Source organism: Pseudopipra pipra, chromosome Z (genome assembly GCF_036250125.1).
Source record: "Pseudopipra pipra isolate bDixPip1 chromosome Z, bDixPip1.hap1, whole genome shotgun sequence".
Lineage (NCBI taxonomy): Eukaryota > Metazoa > Chordata > Aves > Passeriformes > Pipridae > Pseudopipra > Pseudopipra pipra.
Genome location: NC_087581.1, coordinates 31,180,914 through 31,200,311, shown reverse-complemented (window position 1 = coordinate 31,200,311; position 19,398 = coordinate 31,180,914). Strand labels below are relative to the sequence as shown.

Sequence of the window (19,398 nt, the reverse complement as noted above, 5' to 3'; positions counted from 1 at the left end):
TGTTAAAGAAAAAAGGCATATTTAGTAATTTATTTTAAGTATAAAATAAAAATAATAATACTTTTTGAAGGCATTTGTATACCAGTTTAGTGGTAGAATGTATATAATGTACAGTAATGTATATAAGGTATAGAATGTATATAATCAGAGTAACAGAAAATCTACTCTGAAGAGAAAACATTTATGTGTTTTTTAATTTCACAAGGATTTTTTTTAAAGGAAATGCCAGTAAGCTTAGAAAATTGAAAAACAGTATAGAGCAGTAAACATTATCTTCAACCTCCTTGGTAAACAGCCAGTGAAATTGGCCTGTGAGTGAACCTAGTGGGTAATGAGAAAATATTTAATGGGAATGTTTGACCAAAGCTGTGTCTGGCATTCCTTTCCATCATACCACACAAACCTTTTTTCACCTTTTCTTTCAAGTTTTCATGGGAAAATCCATTACTGTTTCAGAGCTGCTGGAGTGAAACCTTGTGGTTTTACTAATGGACTAACAGTCTGATTAGCCTCTGCTGATGTGCCTGAGTACAGAATATTAATTTGATTTTCTTCCCTTATATTAGTTTTTTTTTTTCTTAGCCATAATCCTGTGACTAAACAACTATGTTGTCATGTCAATTACTGAATGCCATCCCACCTCATAGGCATTGGGACTTCTGTAGAATTCAAGCTTCTTAGATAAATAGCAATACTTCTTGAAGCAAAACTGAGGAAATGTCAGAAGAGGTGCAGACCATGGGCTCTGTCTCTGGCCAGTAGAAGGAGGAGGTGTGAATAGGGCAAACACAGAATGGTGCTTCTCTGACCATCTTTTCTGCCTCCGGTGATTGTCTTAGAGATACCTTAATGCAGATGTAAGAATTTTATTGTTCATAGCACTCAATGGATTTTTCTTCCATGAGTTTATCAAGGAGAGAAATCACCCGTGGTGCAGGTTACTGGCAAGGTCATTTACTGACTGCAGATTAGATCAAAATTAGATCAGAAGTGGGAGCTCCTGCCTCTCCCACTCATAAAGAACCTGATGGTCTGCATGCAGTACCTCAGCCTTACTCTGGCTCAGTATGTACAGGAGCACTGGAAAATTATAAGGGCTTTGTACTGTGACAGTGGTTATATATACTAAAGAGTACAGAATTCCTCTCTTTTTAACTGAACTTAAAAAAATCCTATTATGCATGTGCAGCTTTTTCATAGTTTTTCTGTCTCTTTTCCTTCTGTCTTGACAGTATTATCTGTGAATGGTTCTTCTGCTCTCACCTCAAATGTTCACAGTGAAATACTTATATTAAACTTTCTCAATTTGAGCATTAGGGGCTTATTTAATCTGATATATTTATAATTGCATGCAGAATGTTTCTTTACTTCATTTACATGGATGAGAGACTTAAATAGATGTAAGGAAATAATACTGCCAGAACATGGAGGTACAAAGTTTATGTCCAGAAACTCAGAGGCCATTTCCCTTCCTTTTCCTCAGGTAGTTATGAGAGGTAGGAAGACCTGTAGCTACTTCAGAATGAGGTCTCATCTTTGGGATATCTGTAACTGCCCTCTGGAAAGGAAGAGAGGTTTCATTACCAGATGAAAGTCAGAGAGACTTTACTCCTAATTCTTGGTTTGGTTATGCAAGTATGAGATCTTCATGGGAACCAGTTAAAAATACCTAGTGTATGGGAAAAAGAATTGGGTACACAACATTTCCCCCAATGTCAGTTTAATTTAAAATAGCTGTGGATAGGCACTCGAATCACTCTCACATGTCTGTCATTCATTTGGTTAGTTCCAAAAGATCACCCAGTAGTTATCCTTACTACAGACAAGATTGATCTTGGCAGCAGTAGACCAGTCATTTTCCCCATATGGAAAGGAGAAGTATTACACCCCGTTACTGCCAAGCAAGAGTGGGCACTGAAAAAGAAAAACAAAACCAAAAACTTGTATGGTTACAGAAATTACTGATTTTTAATGAAAATTTAAATAATAATTTAATTTAAAAGTAACCCAGGATGATGAGAATCTGTACATTATAAAATGAGATGTGCAAGTTTTTAAAATATCCCAGAGATTTTTTTAGATAAGCAAGAATCCAGAAACATGGATCTATGGTTGTTTTGGGAATCTTATTTCTGTTTGGAGGATTCTTCAATATTTTCTTAGTTTCTCAAATATAAGCAAAAGTTAAATTATCAAATTCTTCTGAAAATACCTCTAAGGGATATTTCAGGAAGGTCTTCTGAGAAGAAGCTATAAATAAAGCTTCATTTTAGATGAAAGAGTAAAAAGGAAAGAAAGAATAAGGAATATGAACCTTCCATCATCCTTTATGCACATTTGATATAGGATTGCAGTATTTCTTTCCTTGACCTCAAACAATTTCATTTACTATTTATAAGGTGCAGTAATATTGTAAAGGGCTTTTCCACTGTGGCTCATTTCACTAAGATTTAAAGCTTTTGAATTTAGGAAAAATAAATTCTTTTAACTTCTGGAAGAGATCATTCTGCTACTTCTGGGAGTTTTTTTTAGAGCCATTTGTTTTATTTAAAAGGAAAATCTGTATTTTCCACAATAAGGAATTAAATATGATATTTAAGGTCCAGTAAATGTTTGTGTTTATTAAAGTAAGAAAAAAATAAATCTAGTATAAGAGGTGAATCACAAGAATATGTTTTCTTCTACAGTGAGGTAAGTCATCAATTTTTATTCTCTACTTCATGTATGTGACAACAATGTGGTCCTTCCCTTCATGTATCCTGGAGCAGCATGTACTTTGTTTTAGGGGAGCTGTCACTAGAGGTTTGAGGTATGCAAGAGTAATAAACTGTGAGGGGTTTGTCCCTGTAACAGGGAGTGGGGGTGTGTGTGAAAGTTGTCTGCCTTAGTTTTGTGATATATGGTGATGAAAGTGTGGCTGTAATTTTAACAGACCAGGTGCTTGAAAATGCCCTGCATTGCACTTTCAAGGAAAATAGATTTCCACCTTGATTAAGTTACTTTTTTGTTTATCAAAAGAGGAAAGTATTGTTGAGTGGCTCAGTGCACGTCTAAGAATATATTTTATAACTGTACCTTGAAAGATAAGTGATACAGCATTATTATCTATATCTTCTATATTGAGATCCTGCTTTAAATTATTGGCCTCTGAAAATGATTTTAGGATATTTTTGGTTTCTACATAGAAAATTGTAAATTTTATCCATTTCTGGTCCCTTTTCTATTGAATATTTCCACACATTCTCTAAGTCATGTTTCACAAGGGAAAAACATTAGTGTTCTTTCCTCCACTACTGTATTCTCATGAGTATTTTAAATCTAATGATAGCAAGTCACTGCATTGTAGATAGTCCCTAACCTCCCACCTTATTTATTGTAGTTGGCTCTTTTCCTTGGAAGAGCTCCAGGGGAATCTCAAACCTGAAGATTTTTGCAATTGGGGTTTACAGCAGATTTTAAATATAATATTAGTATATTTTCATTGTGAGCAGCGTTTTTCTAAATCAGATCATGCATAGTATCAAAATATAAGCGTATAAGTGTTAACCATATGCCTGAAAGAAAGAAATAGGATGGAAGCAAACTGGTCACATTTGTTTTTCAGCGAGGCAGACATTTGGAAAAGGCATACTTCTAGATCTGGGTTGGGAGGTTTTTTTGTTGTTTTTGTTTTGGGGTTTGTTTGGGGTTTTTTTTGTTGTTGTTGTTTTTAATTAAAAATACAGCAGTTTTGTAAGAGTTACACAGTTTTATTCTCCCCCTCTTCTGGTGCTTTTGGGACACAGACCAGCCTCTTCCAGAGAAAGCAGCATGGCAAGAAAGTTGAATGCTTTTGTATCTCTGCTGTGCTCTAAGACACTATTGAGAAGAGATTGCAGAATGTGCAGTGGGAGTTAATCTTATCTCTGAGCAGCATTGTCTTTCTGTGATCCTTAAGGCAGAACTTCTGTAGCTCTTGGAGGGTAGCAAACAGATAGATATCTATCCAGGTAACTGCAGGAGGAAAGAACTATCTATATAGAAGCATTTCCTTACTATGCTAACTTTATTGGTGGATTTTATTGTCCATTCTGCATTTCAACCATCCTTTTCAATGATCTTTGATTATTATGTAGAAATGGTAGTGTAGTATTTCTGCAGGTAAGGCTGCCCTTAGCTTCAGATTAGAATAAATTCCAGTTGCGTAGAATTGGAGAGAAAGTATCTGTACATTTGGAGAACAACATGTTGAAATACTTGCTTAAAACTCTTTTAGGCCTGTTTCTGAACTTCAGAGAGTATGAGGGCATGAGAGGGAGGAAGTGTTTTCTTGTAAAGCTTTGAGAACTTGAAGAGAGGCAGGAGTCACTCTGCTGGCTATAGGTTGGAACGCATGTGGATCTTTTCTCCAGCTCAGCATGAGTTTTTTTAGTGTATTCTGAGACATTTTCCTCTCTTTTCACAAGTGGTGTATGCATTCTTGCTGGGATGTATTTCACAAAAAGTGGCAGAGAAGTTTTTGGTCCATGAACACTGTAAGCCCTGTAAAATATGTCCATGAAAATTTGTACAAAGACTCGATTTGTATCTACTATACAGCAGTCTAAATACCTGAAGTTTCTAAATGGTTTCATACCTTTATTATAAAATGGAAAAGCTACTACTTTAATATCTGTCCTAATAACAGAAATTGTTTGAAAGTGGAGGTAACCAAAGAGGGATGGGGAACAGTCGTTAAAAGATCTTGTGGCAGTGGGAAGCTGTCTCCAGCTGTTAGCATCTGAACATTTGCATGTTTTATTCAAAGACATAGACATTCTATGCAATAAATGCAGTTTTTTTCTGAAGTAACTTTGTACATTCCCATTCTCTTCTGGGAAGACATTTCACTGAAGTCAGAAGGACTTATTGTTGTGCAAGTTTCAGAACAACAAAAGATTAAGCTGAAAGGCACACTGAGATTTGATCCCTCAATCAGCACAAGTTAGAAACTACTCTCAAATATAGGTGGTGTATAACTATAGGCTTAGGTAACAGATAATGTTAATTTGGAAGGTAATTGCTCTTTCATACAGGTTTCTGAAGTAGTATTGTTTAGTTACGTTTTAAGCTCCTATGTGTTTAAAAGATACTGCATTGCACAAGCAGTTCTTTACATGAATATATAGGAGTTTTACAGGAGAAAAGACAGAATAGACATGTTAAATAAACTAATTGCATGCATCCTTGCACTGATTTTGACAGACTGTTGTTTTTTTTTAAGAAATACTAGAATTTATAAAGATTACAGTTAAGATAAATACTCACTTCACTCAGAAAAGCCCCATTTAACCACTGCTGGGGTGACCAGTCCTTACAGAGTCAGGACCACAATCAGAATGTCACTTTACATATTTGCTGTCTTCCCTGCTGACATACCACTTATCTGACTGTCTGGACAACCCAGTGCCACAAACCCAAGCAGTGCTGTTCAAACACAGCCCATCACATACCGTCACGGCCACTGAAGCAAAGCTTGCACATAGGAGAGAGAGAAGGCTTGTTTAAGTTTTTCTTTCCCTGACCAAAAATATTTTGTTAGAGCAGCAGCTCTTTTCGCTTTTTTATTGTATAGCTTCAGAACAAATTCTGAGGAATTATTTATTAGATTGTAGGTTAGGAAAAGGGTAAGTAATAAGAGTAAACATAAGTTTGTTTCTGGTTTATCCCTACTCAGTTTTTAAATATCTCCAGAGCTAGACCTGATCTTTGAAGCTAAGATTTTAAAGATTTATTAGAAAAGTTTGTATTGGCTTTATTTTTTCTTCACTAAGAGTATTCAATATGGCTCCCGGGATCCTTTATCCTTGACCTGGAGTGTTTTATGTAAGGAGCACATGCCACAGTATAGATCTTCATTAGTTTTCTGGGATTTTTATATGGTTATTTTGGCCACTGGATGCTGCAGGGATTCACCTGACCAAATATAGATGTCTACAGCTGATCCAGTCACCCTAGGCTCGTTTTCTAATCCACAGAGAAAAATAAACACATTCAGACTGTGATTTTATCTCATCCCAAAATAGACCTCTAAAATAGGTTAGTTGAAGGCCACTGTAAAATGCTTATTTCTTTCCATTAGCTGTAAAGGGAGTTGAAAGTTTGTAGATATTTGAAGAATAGATCTCTAAAGATTAGAGGTGTAGACATGTTAAGTTTGGTGAGGCAAGTCCCACCTAAGCTCTTCGCTTCCATCTATTGCTGTTTAGTGTCTTCTGCTAAAGCGCTGAGACATTTCATCTCTTGTTCCCTGACCTTGCCAATAGCAAAGTAGGAGATAATGGGTTACTTTTGCACTCATTTCTATTGATTTAAGGATTTTTGACTGTAGGCACTTTACAGGAGGAAAGCCTGCCACTCTACGAAAGGATAGCTGAGAGTGAAGCCTGCACTCTCTTACTTGCACCTGATTTTCAGAGAATTGTCAAAACATCAGCAACTTCACCTTGGAATTGGAGAACTTCATCTTAATTGTGATTTATTTTTTTTTTCATGGCTAGGCTTCGTGAACGAAGATTTGGGAAGGCTCTATCCACGTTTGTTACAAGCACGCTGGTGGCTTATGAGGCCAATACGAGATAGACATATCCAATTGCAAAAGGCACAGCAGAAAGACTCCTTAGGTGGTGTATTCTGCAAGACACGGTTCTTTCTGCGTTGTCTTTTCTCCTTGAGAGTGATCCTGCGTGTGTTCTCAAAGGAAACGGCAGCGTTATAGGTGGTCTGTCTCCAGGCCTCCTGATTTGAGGCCAGAGTAGACCAGTTATAATGATCAGTATGGCCGAGGCTGAGATGTTGTTTCAGGGAGTCCTCGTATCTTTTCTTCTGGGCTCCTCTCTTGAGGCAGCTGGTGGCAAGTTCACCATAAAGCAAGATCTTAGGGAGGCAGTGATCTTAATTGTAAAAAACTCTTTAAAGGAAACATCATGTGAAGGAAACATCAAATGCCTGTGAATTCTTGCTTCAGCAGTTAGAGATGCATGAAAGCCTAGGGATTATCATGTTTCCTTTCCGTTTTCAGTACTTACCTGGAATCAGCAGTATTTTTTTCCAGTGGTTATTTGCAAGATCACTTTTGATTTTTCCAGTTTACAGGTGGGATGTTACCTGCACACTTACCACAGGGGTAGTAGGAATTTTAGCTGTGTGTCAGCACTATTCAGTAGAGATTTCCACCCTATCAGGGTGGTTTTATGTAGGGATGGAAGTAGATAGATACAATCTTCAAAGCAGATTTGTTTGTCAAGGTTTTCATTTAAATAGCATGCACTAATAGCCATGGGAGTAGACATAAATTTAGTGAACTTAGCCTAAAAGTCTGATAGCTGCAGTTAACTGAATAGTCGTTTCTGACATTTTGGAGCAAATGTATAAGCAAGTCAAGAACAATCAGAGAAGAGTGAATGTCTGTACATGAAAAGAAAGAAAAATGGAAATTGTTTATTCCAACAGTGCATAACTGATATGGAAGCACGTTCTTCTTTCCTCTTTTCTGCATGGCAGGAGGAGCTTTACCAATGAACTTGAAAAAGCTGATACATTATCATATGTTATCTGAAAATACACTTTACATTTTCAAAGACAGCTGCATGGTACTTAGCCTTAAAACTTAATTCTTTTAAGGAGAAGAGGTTGATTGAGAAGCAGTAAGACCTCCTGAAGGAGGGAAAAGAAATTAAAATATCTCTTTAAAATATGGCCCCTGTAATTTACTCTTCATTTTGCATTGGCAAGGAGAGAGTATAGTGCCATTGACCTGAGTGCTCTAGGAGTGTATGGTGATTCCTATTTATGTCAGAAATAGGAACATTCTTGGAATTTTTTTGAAAATGGTGAAAGTTGATATCATTCCAATCTTGCAGCCAGTTATGACCTTCATACATATCTCTTTAATAAAATTTGCTAATAACAAAAGTATATCTTGAGATTTGTAGATATATATAAAGGTAGTTATGGTTTGTAGGATATTAGCCAAAGTTTCAACTGAAATGCACAAAATAAGAGAACAAAGCTTTTGTACAGCATGAGCTCACACGCATATAAAATGTTAGTACTGGAATAAGAAGGCAGTGATGGAGAGTAATCTGAATGTTCCTTAACTCTGTTGCAGCAGAGTGAAAGAGGATAGAGGAGAATAATACTTTCGAGACACATTCTTTATATATGTTCTCATTATTTTGTTACATAATGGGCAACCTCACAATTTGGTAGATTCAAAAGATAATAGTGAGATTAAGTGACCGCTTAGACTCTGGAATTTTGCAGGAAAATTTCTTAGCCCTAAGAAGTAACATTTCTGTGAAGGCTATACATACTCTATAATATGTTAGAACTATGAACACTTGCTGCATTGACTCAGTTTTTTTTTCTTTATATGCTTCTCACAGTCCACATTATCACTGTCAGTGTGAAACATCTCTAACCGTTCATAGTCCTTTTCACCAGAAATTATTAACCTTTCCTTTCTTTCCTGCCTCCAACATGTACTGACCCCTCTGAGAGTACTCTCCCCATCCTGGGTCAGCTCGGCGCACACTCTAAAACTGGATGTTTTTACCTGAAGCATGGGCCAGGGAACTGAAATTTTGCCTTCACTGCTGCAGTCTTGAACCATCTTTATAAGCAAAGGTCCAGGTGAAAACTTTTAGTTCTTAACATCAGTCTGTAGTTTTATGACCTTACCAGCTTCATGGTTTCATCTTAGGGGGTAAATTTTCCATTCCTATGCCACAAATCATTTTAATCTTTTCTTGCTGACCTTGTAAAATGCCCTCTCTGCATTGTTTACTCCTGTCAGGGTGTTGCCCAAGTGCTCTGGACAGTTTCAGTTGAGGTCATAATTAGCTTTTGCTTGCTGAGAAATCTGCTTTGGTTATTATTCACTTTGCCTGTTAAACACAGGGGTATATTTCTAGACCAGAATAAGTGTCTCGTTCAGTTATAGAAAATTATGTTTCAGGCTTCAGTTTCTCATTTAGAGACACTGCTATTAACTCACATCAGAGCACTGTATTATGTTCATAGTACCAACAAACTCGTGTGTGTAGTTGCCTAATGGGCTAACCCAGATGGAGAATAGCCTAACAGGAAAATTATTTGGTGTAGTTTACTGTTTACCTGCAGTAACAGCTCTGTTTATAGGATACAAAGGGAAACACAAGTGAGAACATACTCTTAGGGGTGACACTGTTTAGGAACCACCCCAGAGCTGTGCATGGGCTGGGACTGCCCATCTCAGAAGGAATGCAGGTGGAATAGTACACAGGGAAGTACTGTTATCATCGCTTTGGCTGCCACCTTTCTATCTATCTGAGTTTTACCACATTGAGATTACCACATGTTATTAAGCTTTTAACATATTATGAGTAAAATTATCTAAACCTGAAGTTTATTTGAAAAGAACTGTAAGTCCGAAGTTAGTATAGCACATAGTCTAAAATTATAGTAAAAATTATGTATAGTTCAAATAAAGTTTTTAATTTAAAACAATAGCATAGCAACTTCAGAAAACAGGTTAGACTAGTTTCAAGAATAATCAGTAATATGTTCTTATATTATTAGACATTTGTTTAAGAATATGAACATTTTCATCCTGATGGCAAAAGCCCATGTCTTTAAAATTTTATAGATAACTTTTTAATTGGCTTTTGATTTAAGTCAGTATTACAAGACAGTCAAGTCACCTGAAAATAATTACAAAGGCCTACTATCAATAACAGCCACCGAATCTGTTCTAACCTCTTTCACAGTGACAATGACGAATGTAAATTTGGAGTGTTTCTCTTTCTGTTAACATTTTTGATGTTTTACTTGCCTGACTTCACATAAGTATTTTCACAATCTTTTCCCAGAATTTCCCAAGCTATTGGGTATATGCAATAGATACTGTCAAAGACTTTTCAGATTGATTTCCTTTGAAGAACTTAGTGCTTTTGCCACAACAGAAGTACCAATGAGCTTTTAAATTGTAACTAGTAATTATCTTTTGTAATTGTCTTATAGTCACAAAGCTGGCCACATCAGTTCCATGGAAAAATTATTTTCAGAATTTTTATGTCAGGCTTCCAGGGCTTCATGCTCCAAAAGTATGGTGTTGGAAACACCCAGCCATTGCAGATATCTTTTTGCCAAATGTTGAAGATGTTTATGGGATGATACCTTCTGCATTTTGTCATTCTTATTTGTTACAAGACATTATTTTCCATTTGCAAAACAAAGCTATCTAAAATTTGTTAACTGAAGGGGTTTTTCGTTGTTCCGGTGTTTGTATTTTCTGATTCTTGAAGCTGTAACCATGGGGTTTCCTAACAACCACTACTACTGTTAGTCAAGTCTTTTCTGCTAGGTTTCCATAAAGCAAGGATAGGCAATTTAATTCCCTGCTCTTTTACTTCTCTTACCAAGCATGAAACCATCTCGGTAAGTGGAGTGAGAGCTCTCAGTTTGCTCTTAACTGCTGAGGCTATTGCTTCCAGCCTGAACTGCTGTCTCAGGGAAAACTGTAGTACCACCTTTTTTATGTTGGGTTCCATTGCAGGCTACAACCTTAAAATGAAACAAGCAATTTTTAATAGGCACTTGTAGAATGGCAAATACTTTCTCCACCTCAGAGAAACAGAAAGTGGCAGCAAGAAGCCCATGACACAGCCCTCCCTGGTGAGACACATCTGTAGTGCTGGGTCCAGTTCTGATCTCCCGGTGTAAGAGATAGATTAACAGAATAGAGTACTGTAAAGATGATTAAAGGCTTGGCATATCTGGCACAGAAGGAAAGACTGAGAGAATTAGGATTGCTTAGGTTGGAGAAGAGGATGCTTATGTGGGATTTTATGTGTAAATACTTGAAGGGGTACAGGAAGGTGAAGCAAGCAAAGCAAAGCTCAGTGCTGCCCAGTGACAGGACAAGAGGTAATGGGCACAAAACTGATCATGGGACATTAAACATAAGAAAATGGTTTGGGGGGTTGTGTTTTTTGGTTTTTTTTTTTTTTTTTGGTGTGAGGCTGGTTGTAGATTGAATCAGATTGCCCAGAGAGGCTGTAGAGCTCCCATCCTTGGAAATATTAAAAAACAAACTTGGACCAGGATGGTTGAATTAGTCATCTCCAGAGCTCCCTTCCAACTCCAGAGCTCCCTCCACAACTTCTGTGGTTGTATAATATTCAGTGTCAGTTGTTGGGTATCTACCTGCATGCACAGGTAAGCCAAGAGAGGAAAACATTTCTTTTTCAGCAGTTAACACACTTATTTGCCTGGAGAGCTAGGAGGTAGGACCTGCTTTGAGTTGGAATTTGGTATTTAGCATTTCCAGTGATAAAGATGTCTACCTGCCTTAATCTAAGTGTAAACAGTAGGGAAGTTAGATGTATCAAAGGATAAATGCTCTTCAAGGGTTAATTATTTTTGTATGGTAAAGATTCTCCTTACCCTTCCCTCCCAATGTTAAGACCTAGTCTATTATGATCCCTTTATTGTATAGTTGATTAGAATTTTTTGCTTCTTTAGGTTAATATGATTGGGAAAATTTATTAGGGTATAGTTCGGGGATTCAGTATTTAGGTATTTTTTAAGTATTGTCAATTTCCAAAATAATCTGAAAACTGCATAAGTAGTTTTTATTATTTCTTATAAAGTAGGTTTATATGCTAATGGATTAATAAAATTAATTGCATGTTCAGAGCTTGTGTTTGTTTAGTCTTTAACAAATTGTATTCTGGGGACATTTTACGGTTTCAGAAGATTTATAGGGCTACATTTAATGGCAGTTTCTTTTGCCTGCTTTGTAGCACGTGCCATGGTGGTTTTAAGTGTGCTGTGCATGTTTGACAAGTTAGAAACTTAGCAAGCCCCATCAGCGCTGAGCCACACTGTCTCAAGCTTGTTGTTGTTGGCTGGTATCCACTACCATGCTATAAAATACATTTACTTGACAGTAGAAAGTGGAGAACCACATTAACTACAGAGTTTAAAAAGGCTGGCTAAACACATGCAATAAATATTAATAAAAGAAAAGGCCACCCACCTTTGACCTTCAATGCTTGATATTAGCTTTGGTGTTTTACAGTTACTTTAGCATTTTGAGCTCTACATAACAGTATGTAAGACTCTCTTACTTAAAACAACTTATTAGTAACCTTGTATTGTGGCAGGAATCCCGACAATCCAATGCATTGTCAGAGATTTACTTTGTGCTTCATAAAAATGTTGTTCTTTAGTTGTCTTGCAATTAACAAGCCAGGTATATTTGTGCTTGTAAGTAAATGAGAAGGGTATAATGTGTGTGTATCTGTGTAGAAGAAGGTTGTTTTGCTGAGGAACTTTATAAGAAAATTCATCTCTCTGGGTTTTTATTCTTAAACAAGAACATAAACTAGAAAAACAGCTCAGAAGAGTGTCATCCATCATCTTGTGTGAAGTTCTGATTCATGATGTCTGGATAAGCCTCAGAATTTTTTCAATATTTTTTAAATTCAGAAAACAGAAATAGTATGGAACTTGAAAAGGGAAGTGATCCAGGAGTCACTAGAGCTGACACATAGCCGTTCTCTTCCAGATCAGATAGCTCTTATGTCACAGGTTGTAGGGCTGTATTACACCCCTAATTATATTTTATCTTTCCTGTGTTTCTCTTGTTAAGACATTTGTGGTTCCCATTTTGTGAATTCCATGTGGTGTATTGTGTGAAACAAAATAATTTTGTATAGATACTTCAATGACAGATGAATGATAATGGTTGAGTATTAAATTATTAATTCACTCGAAGAGTCAGTTCCTGGCTATTGAGGAGGAAATCGTAAGCTGCAGGGGTGGAAGGCTAGGAAAAGGAGCATTTTTCCATTAAATTCTAACAGGATGGTGCAACTTGATGTTTATTACATAAGTGGTGCAAACCGACTTCAGCCTTGGACAAAATCCCTTTAAAGAATTACTCTCTCTCAAAAACAGATTCTTTCCCCCCCATTTAGTCAGATGCACATACAGGTTTTGTGTTTGTTATGAGATGGGTTGTCCTTTCTGGCATATTGTTCCCACTTTGTCTGTCTTGAGTCAGAGGCTCGAATCTTTGAGTTTCTGTGCTGACCCGCTGAATCAGATGGAAAACAGTGATCACATGGGGATTCAAAGTCATATGGAGAACCATGCTGTGTATATAAAGAAACAATACTCTTAATGTCTGAAAATGAGTTTCACTGCTGACCAGAAGGGTGACAGTGCTGTGAGACATTGGCTACAAATACCAAGTTCTTAGTGTTGTGGGGAAGAAAGAAGCAAGAGTGAAAATCAGCATCTCTTCTATTTCTGCAGTCAGCAAGTGAAAGGTCAGCAGTGTATGAGAAAAAGGCAAAAATAGATAAAGCAATGAACAAAGTGGGAGAATTAAGATTTAAAAATAAAAATGCAGAAGTCATGGAGGCCTGGATCACTGTATATCAAATCTGAAGCACTTTATTGTTCTCCTTCAAATCCCTCTGACTTAGCATTTCCATTTTTCTCATTTAGACTGTGGGGCAGTTAGCCTATGGAAACCACTAATTATCACACTATCACCAGTTTTCACTTCCTTCTCTGCCTACATCCATGTGTTGTCACTCCCTGAAGAGGAACTTCTGTTCATTCACATATTCACATATTCATTCATGTGCTTACACTTGTTCCTAATACAATGTGATCCACTTTGACAATGTGAATGTTAATTCTAAGATCTAGATGAATGACCAACTAACTATCAATATGTCACTTTGTTTCAGAGTGTTGTGCGTTGCCTTTGGCATCCCAAGCTGAACCAGATCATGGTTGGTACTGGAAATGGTTTAGCCAAAGTGTACTATGATCCTGTCAAAAGCCAAAGGTATGTAAGTATCTTCTATGATTAAGAAAATTATCTTTTTTTCTCAAATTTAGCCTGATTCTGTGATTCAGTGATTATACTAAGAAGTGAGAAAAACTGGTCTAGTAACATTCATCTTGCAGTTTTACTTATCTAACAGTAGAAATAGAAAAAATAACCCAAAATGTTCGCTTCTGAGAAGCGGTGCATTTTCCTCTGGGCTTTTCATGGTGCAGTATGCTGGCTGTTCTACCTGAGTTTACAGACACTTTCATTTTTTAATTTCATGAAATCTGCAGTAAGAATAACCACCCTTTTATCCTATCTCTTGGAGGTTGCTGAGGTAGTGTTACTGAATGGATATTTATTGTATTTAGTCATACTTTTTAATGTATATTTTTTTCCTGATGTAAAAATCTTGTTTAGAAGCATTAAATTTCAGTGTTGGTGAAGTAATACTGAAAGACCCAATTTGAGAAGGTGTCAACCAAGGAAGAACATTTCCATCTTTCTTCTGGTCTTCTCCCCCATCCCCACTTATCACATGTGGATTTTGCCTGTAAAAAGGAAAAGGGAAAAATGTTAGTGTTTTATTAGAGATTTAGTTATTAGTGATTTATCAGAGGGTGACTTGTCAGCCTGGAATGAAGAGGGCCTAAGTAGTCTATAAATACTTGTCTTGTGATTAATTTACTTTTACCTGAACTGAGGCATGCTTCCTTCCTGTTAGCAGGGAGGAAATGTGTACTTCATTGATACTGAGTGGTATAAATACAATATTCTTACCTTATATGCGCTCATCTTTGTTTTGCTGGCATCCAAAACCAAACTGTGTTACAGTTTGTGGTTTCTGGATACTTACTGTGACCTGGACACTTGGAGGTGAAGATAAACTCTGGTTTACAAGATTAGCAGAAATAAGTTTTATTTTTTGTGGTTTTGTCAGTTTAGAGAACAGGACAGTTGGTCACCATTATTTGGACCCTTCTCCAGAGAGCAGCTAGAGTCTCCTAGGCACAGACCACAGAGCCCCACTGCAGTTTTGTGTCCATTTTTTTCCTGGAATTTACCATGAGGAGGAAAACCACTAGTTTAAATCAATCTTGCTGCAGCCAAGCTTATGCAATCTTTCCTGCTGCAGTGTTACAGACACTTCTGGTTAGGTAACTGCCACCTCTGCTGCTTAGGAAGAATATTAGGAGCAAATCAATGCCCATGTTTGGAGAGGAGCACTTTCAATGTGCACACTGTAAGTACTGTGGACAAATGAAGTGTGAAATGAATCTTCCACCCTTATTTCTGCATGTCATATAAACCGCTCTGTAACAGAAACACTATAATCTCTCTGCTCTCCTTCACATGTGCATGAACAGGCAAAGATACACACATTCATGAATATTTAAAGTGCTGTATAATTTTGTTGAGACTGTCTTGAATAAAAACTGGTTTCTGTTTGATGTAAACAGGCCAACTTAACTGCTCTGTTTCCTCCTAGGGGAGCAAAATTATGTGTGGTCAAAACAAAACGAAAAGAGAGACAAGCAGAGACTCTTACACAGGATTACATTATAACACGTAAGGAATTTAAACATATCTTTATAGCAGCATCCTTAGCTCTTTCTTAGGTTTGAAATTGTTTGCAGATTATTAAGCTTCGTATTTTCCCCCTAAAAAGTTGCAGTCTTTCATTAAGCATTGATCATCAGTATGAGATATTGGTGCTTCATGCAAATTTTTTGTAGCCTTGCACAACCGGAAAGGTATATATATATTCTGTATGCTCTGTAACTTTGTTAATGGTTGATTTCTAGATTGAGGTGCACCCAAAAGCCTCAAAAATTTCAGAGCTTTCTCAAGTCTTCAGTTTTGAATGACTAAATTGTGGAGTGTAGACGGATTTAGGAAGAGTTTTGCCACTTGGAGAACATTAGCAGTACCAGTGACAAAATCAGAGACTTGACAGATAGGTCTTGTACAATTTCAGAGGATTTTTTAAAATTTATAACTTACCCAGCGTTGTATATGGTTTTGAATAGCTTAACTATCTCTAGCCTTTGAGTTTTTAAGACCTTGTATTCATATTAAGACTCACTGATGAATAGGGAGTAGTTGTCGTTGTTACTGTAAACTGTTTAGTGATCTGCCCCAAGAACAAATTTTACGATGGGATGAGGGGATTGATTGAGAGATTTTGGCCCTCCCCATTAGCATTACCCAACATAGTGTTTTCTCATGTGGAATGAGAACAGTCACACAGTTGTGTTGTCTTGCTTCTCTTCATCCTTTTCCAGCTCCATGGTGTTTGTATTCAGCTCTGATTTCTAGTAGTCTTGGTTTTACAAATACTAAAACCATTTCTGTAGAACAAAAGCAATAATAAACAAAAAGAAGCTTTAGAATGAGAAAGTTTGGGCAGTCTTGATAACTAGACCCATATCAAGGCGCTCTGGTTCTGGGTTCCCATCTGAGGTACTTTCCAGCTGCAGCTGTCTCCAACCTACCCCACTGCTGCAGATGTCCAGCTCCAGTTTTTGGGCTAAAGTAAGTAGCAGCTGCCAAAGATCAGGGATTTTTATCTTGTTTGGGTGCTTTTCTCAATCCATCCTTATAACACCCTTGACTGTAACATTTTGTGTGCACTGTGTCTACACCGTAAAGAACTTCTGTGACTTTTAAAAAAAATTTCTACTAAGAATTCAATGGAACTTGTGTGTTCAATGGCATTTATAGATGTCACTGAATGATACAGGTCCAAATTATGCAAAGATTCATGATTTTATCACTGAGTTCTAGCTGTTGAACTGGTTTTTCCTCGTAATTTTGAAACTAAATAAGGATGCTTTCATATAAAGCAATGTAGAAAAACGTTTTAAGGATTTGCTTAGCAAGTTTTTAAGTTTGTTGCATATTTTAGAAGCTTTTAAGAGGTTAGATGTCTGTCTTTTAAGTTTAGAAATAGAACTGGGAAGAACTAAAGATCTCTGAAGTGCTTTTGCAATGTGAACCGATCCCTTTTTCCCTTCTCCTCATCTTTTTTTTTTTTCTCTTTTTTCTTTAGACTTTAGTTGCTCTTTAATATCAGAATTGCCTGTAATGGCTACTTCAAATGTAGGAATGTTGTTTCAAGGGATTAAGTGTCACTTTTGACACACAGGAATACACAGCTTGGGTTTCCCTTAGACAACCTTGACTCCACAAATGGCAAAAGCTTGGATCTGTGCATTAGTCACCTGAGATGTGCTATGGAAACTGATCAAGCTTAGTGCTTGCCAGAAAATTGTCCCAGGCATTTCATACTTCATGAAATCTGCAAAAATAAAACCTAAACATTTGTTTCCAAGAGTTTGCTGCTGTGTCACCTGGCTGTGACTTTGCTCAGTCTAATAAGTTGAGCAGGCTTACAGAAAAAAGCTGAAAACTCGAACTGATTCAGGTCCCTGAATGCTGCCTTCTGTTTTTTTTATTCAATATAGAGATGAGGTTCCTACATTTAAGATTTTTTGGTTATTTTTAGTCTTTGTTGGATTGTTTGACCCCTACACAGTTTCCCACATTTTGGGAAACAGCAGCAGTGAGCACATCTGAATGAGAGCTAAACATTACATTAAGAAAACCATGTCCCTCAATGTGATACTTCTTTGTTGCTGACAAATGAGTTTCTTGTCTGAGTGGACCTAAACCATTACTGTGATTGAAGGTGCTGTAACACGTTTATGAGGAAAAGTAAGTTTTCAGTCCTGACAATTTAGCCAAATTGTCTCAGTTATGAGTATTTTTCCAATGGTGATTAATCTTATAATTTAAGAAGGAACGTGACTGTGACTTTATATGCATAAAATTACATTTGGAGTCATTGAGTGGTTTCCACCCCACGCTGTTTCAGATCCAAGAATGTATCAAGAGCTTTGTCATGTTCTTAGAACATGACAAAGCTGTAGAAATATGAAAGTTCAGAAAAAAGCAACTGGTTGGTCACAATGCTAATGTTGAGAACTGAACGACAGAGGAATGAATTAAATATGCATAAGCTGTGCATACAGTATTTCAGATGAGAGGCTCCTGCCTGAAAGAACCCTGGTATCTGGCTGCTTTCATCTTCGAAAAATTCAGCAGAAAGAAACCCTCCAAAGTACACCTCAGTAGACCACTGTTTGTATATGGAAGAACTGGGAGGTTGCTCCTGCCACCTTTTCCATTGCAAGAAAGAATCCAAGTCTTTGTATTTAAAACCTTAAAAAGGAAATGGAATTTCTAACTTTTTTTTTTCTCCAAACTGTGACGCTTCAGCCCATGCACTTCCAATGTTCCGTGAGCCACGACAGCGAAGCACCAGGAAACAGCTGGAGAAGGATAGGCTGGACCCCCTGAAGTCTCACAAACCTGAACCTCCAGTAGCAGGAGCAGGTAATCTAGGCATAATCATTTCAGACTGTTGTATGCCAAAGGGACATCATGCCTTGGTTCTGCAATCCTTTTCAGTTTGTGTGCAAACCTTTTTGGATGGTGACTTTACCCTATAGATGTATGGGCAGTGTCCAGCACCGTAAGACATTGATGTCTATGATTGGAGTGCTAGCCTGCAAAAAATTAATAATCACAGTGACTTACTCTGAGTTATATAATCAGTAAAACACTTGCGTGAACGCAGCTCCAAATTAGACTCCTCCTATAGTACTAAGTAACTTCTGTGTACCAGACCACTGTTACAGACATTTCATATTTCTTAAGTATTTTTCTCCTTTTGCTTCAGGTCGGGGTGGGCGTGTTGGAACCCATGGAGTCACCCTGTCATCATATATAGTCAAGAATATTGCACTGGATAAGACAGATGATAGCAACCCTCGAGAGGCTATTTTACGTCACGCAAAGGAAGCGGAGGAGAATCCATACTGGGTTGCTCCGGCATATGCTAAGTAAGGAAACAATTTAAAACACAAGTAATATTTCTGGAGGCCAGTGGGAGTTCAGTAAAAATAGAAGAGATGTTTTTAGTGGTATACTTTGCCTTTTTTGGATTGCTGCCACAAATACGTAAACCAAGAGTATACCATACACTTCTATGAAGATGAGAGTTTACAGGAGGTTAAGTTACTGAAATTTCACATTTCCATTTTTAAAATGTACCGTTCAGTGCTAGAAAGTTATTTTAAAGCTTTCTAAGTTATTAGAGTTTAGAATCTTCTAATCAATGTCTGATATTGCAGTGTATCTTTTAATAGAGTACTGTCGCATTGACATAATGGGATGATTTTCCAATATGCCCTCTAGTTCTGACTTATTCTTAGGTTAGACCTTCAGAATAAGTATTTGGTGTTATGACAGCATATTCTAGATGATTTCTTGGCTGTCGTAAGTTTTATCTGAAAGTTTCCTACATGAGGACCCGCGTAACTGCTTGAATTAGCAGATTTTAAGGGTGCAGCAATATTAAAAATTGCACCGATAAAATCTCCTACCAGAAATTCAGCATAAAGAACTAAGTTTTCAGTTACATAAATTAAAGAGCTTCATCAAGATTTTTGTAGTAATATCTTGGTAATCCCACAGATGGC

General features: G+C 37.1%; 1 protein-coding gene across 1 annotated transcript in view; it reads left to right on the top strand.

Annotated features, from left to right (window-relative positions):
* Positions 1-19,398, top strand: part of WDR70 (WD repeat domain 70) — a 133,392-nt gene that overhangs the window by 103,310 nt on the left and 10,684 nt on the right. Inside the window, exons 14-17 of the mRNA XM_064642608.1 lie at positions 13,767-13,867; positions 15,342-15,421; positions 18,134-18,250; positions 18,597-18,759. Of these exons, the coding sequence (XP_064498678.1) occupies positions 13,767-13,867; positions 15,342-15,421; positions 18,134-18,250; positions 18,597-18,759 (461 nt within the window). The remainder of the gene's footprint in view (positions 1-13,766; positions 13,868-15,341; positions 15,422-18,133; positions 18,251-18,596; positions 18,760-19,398) is intronic.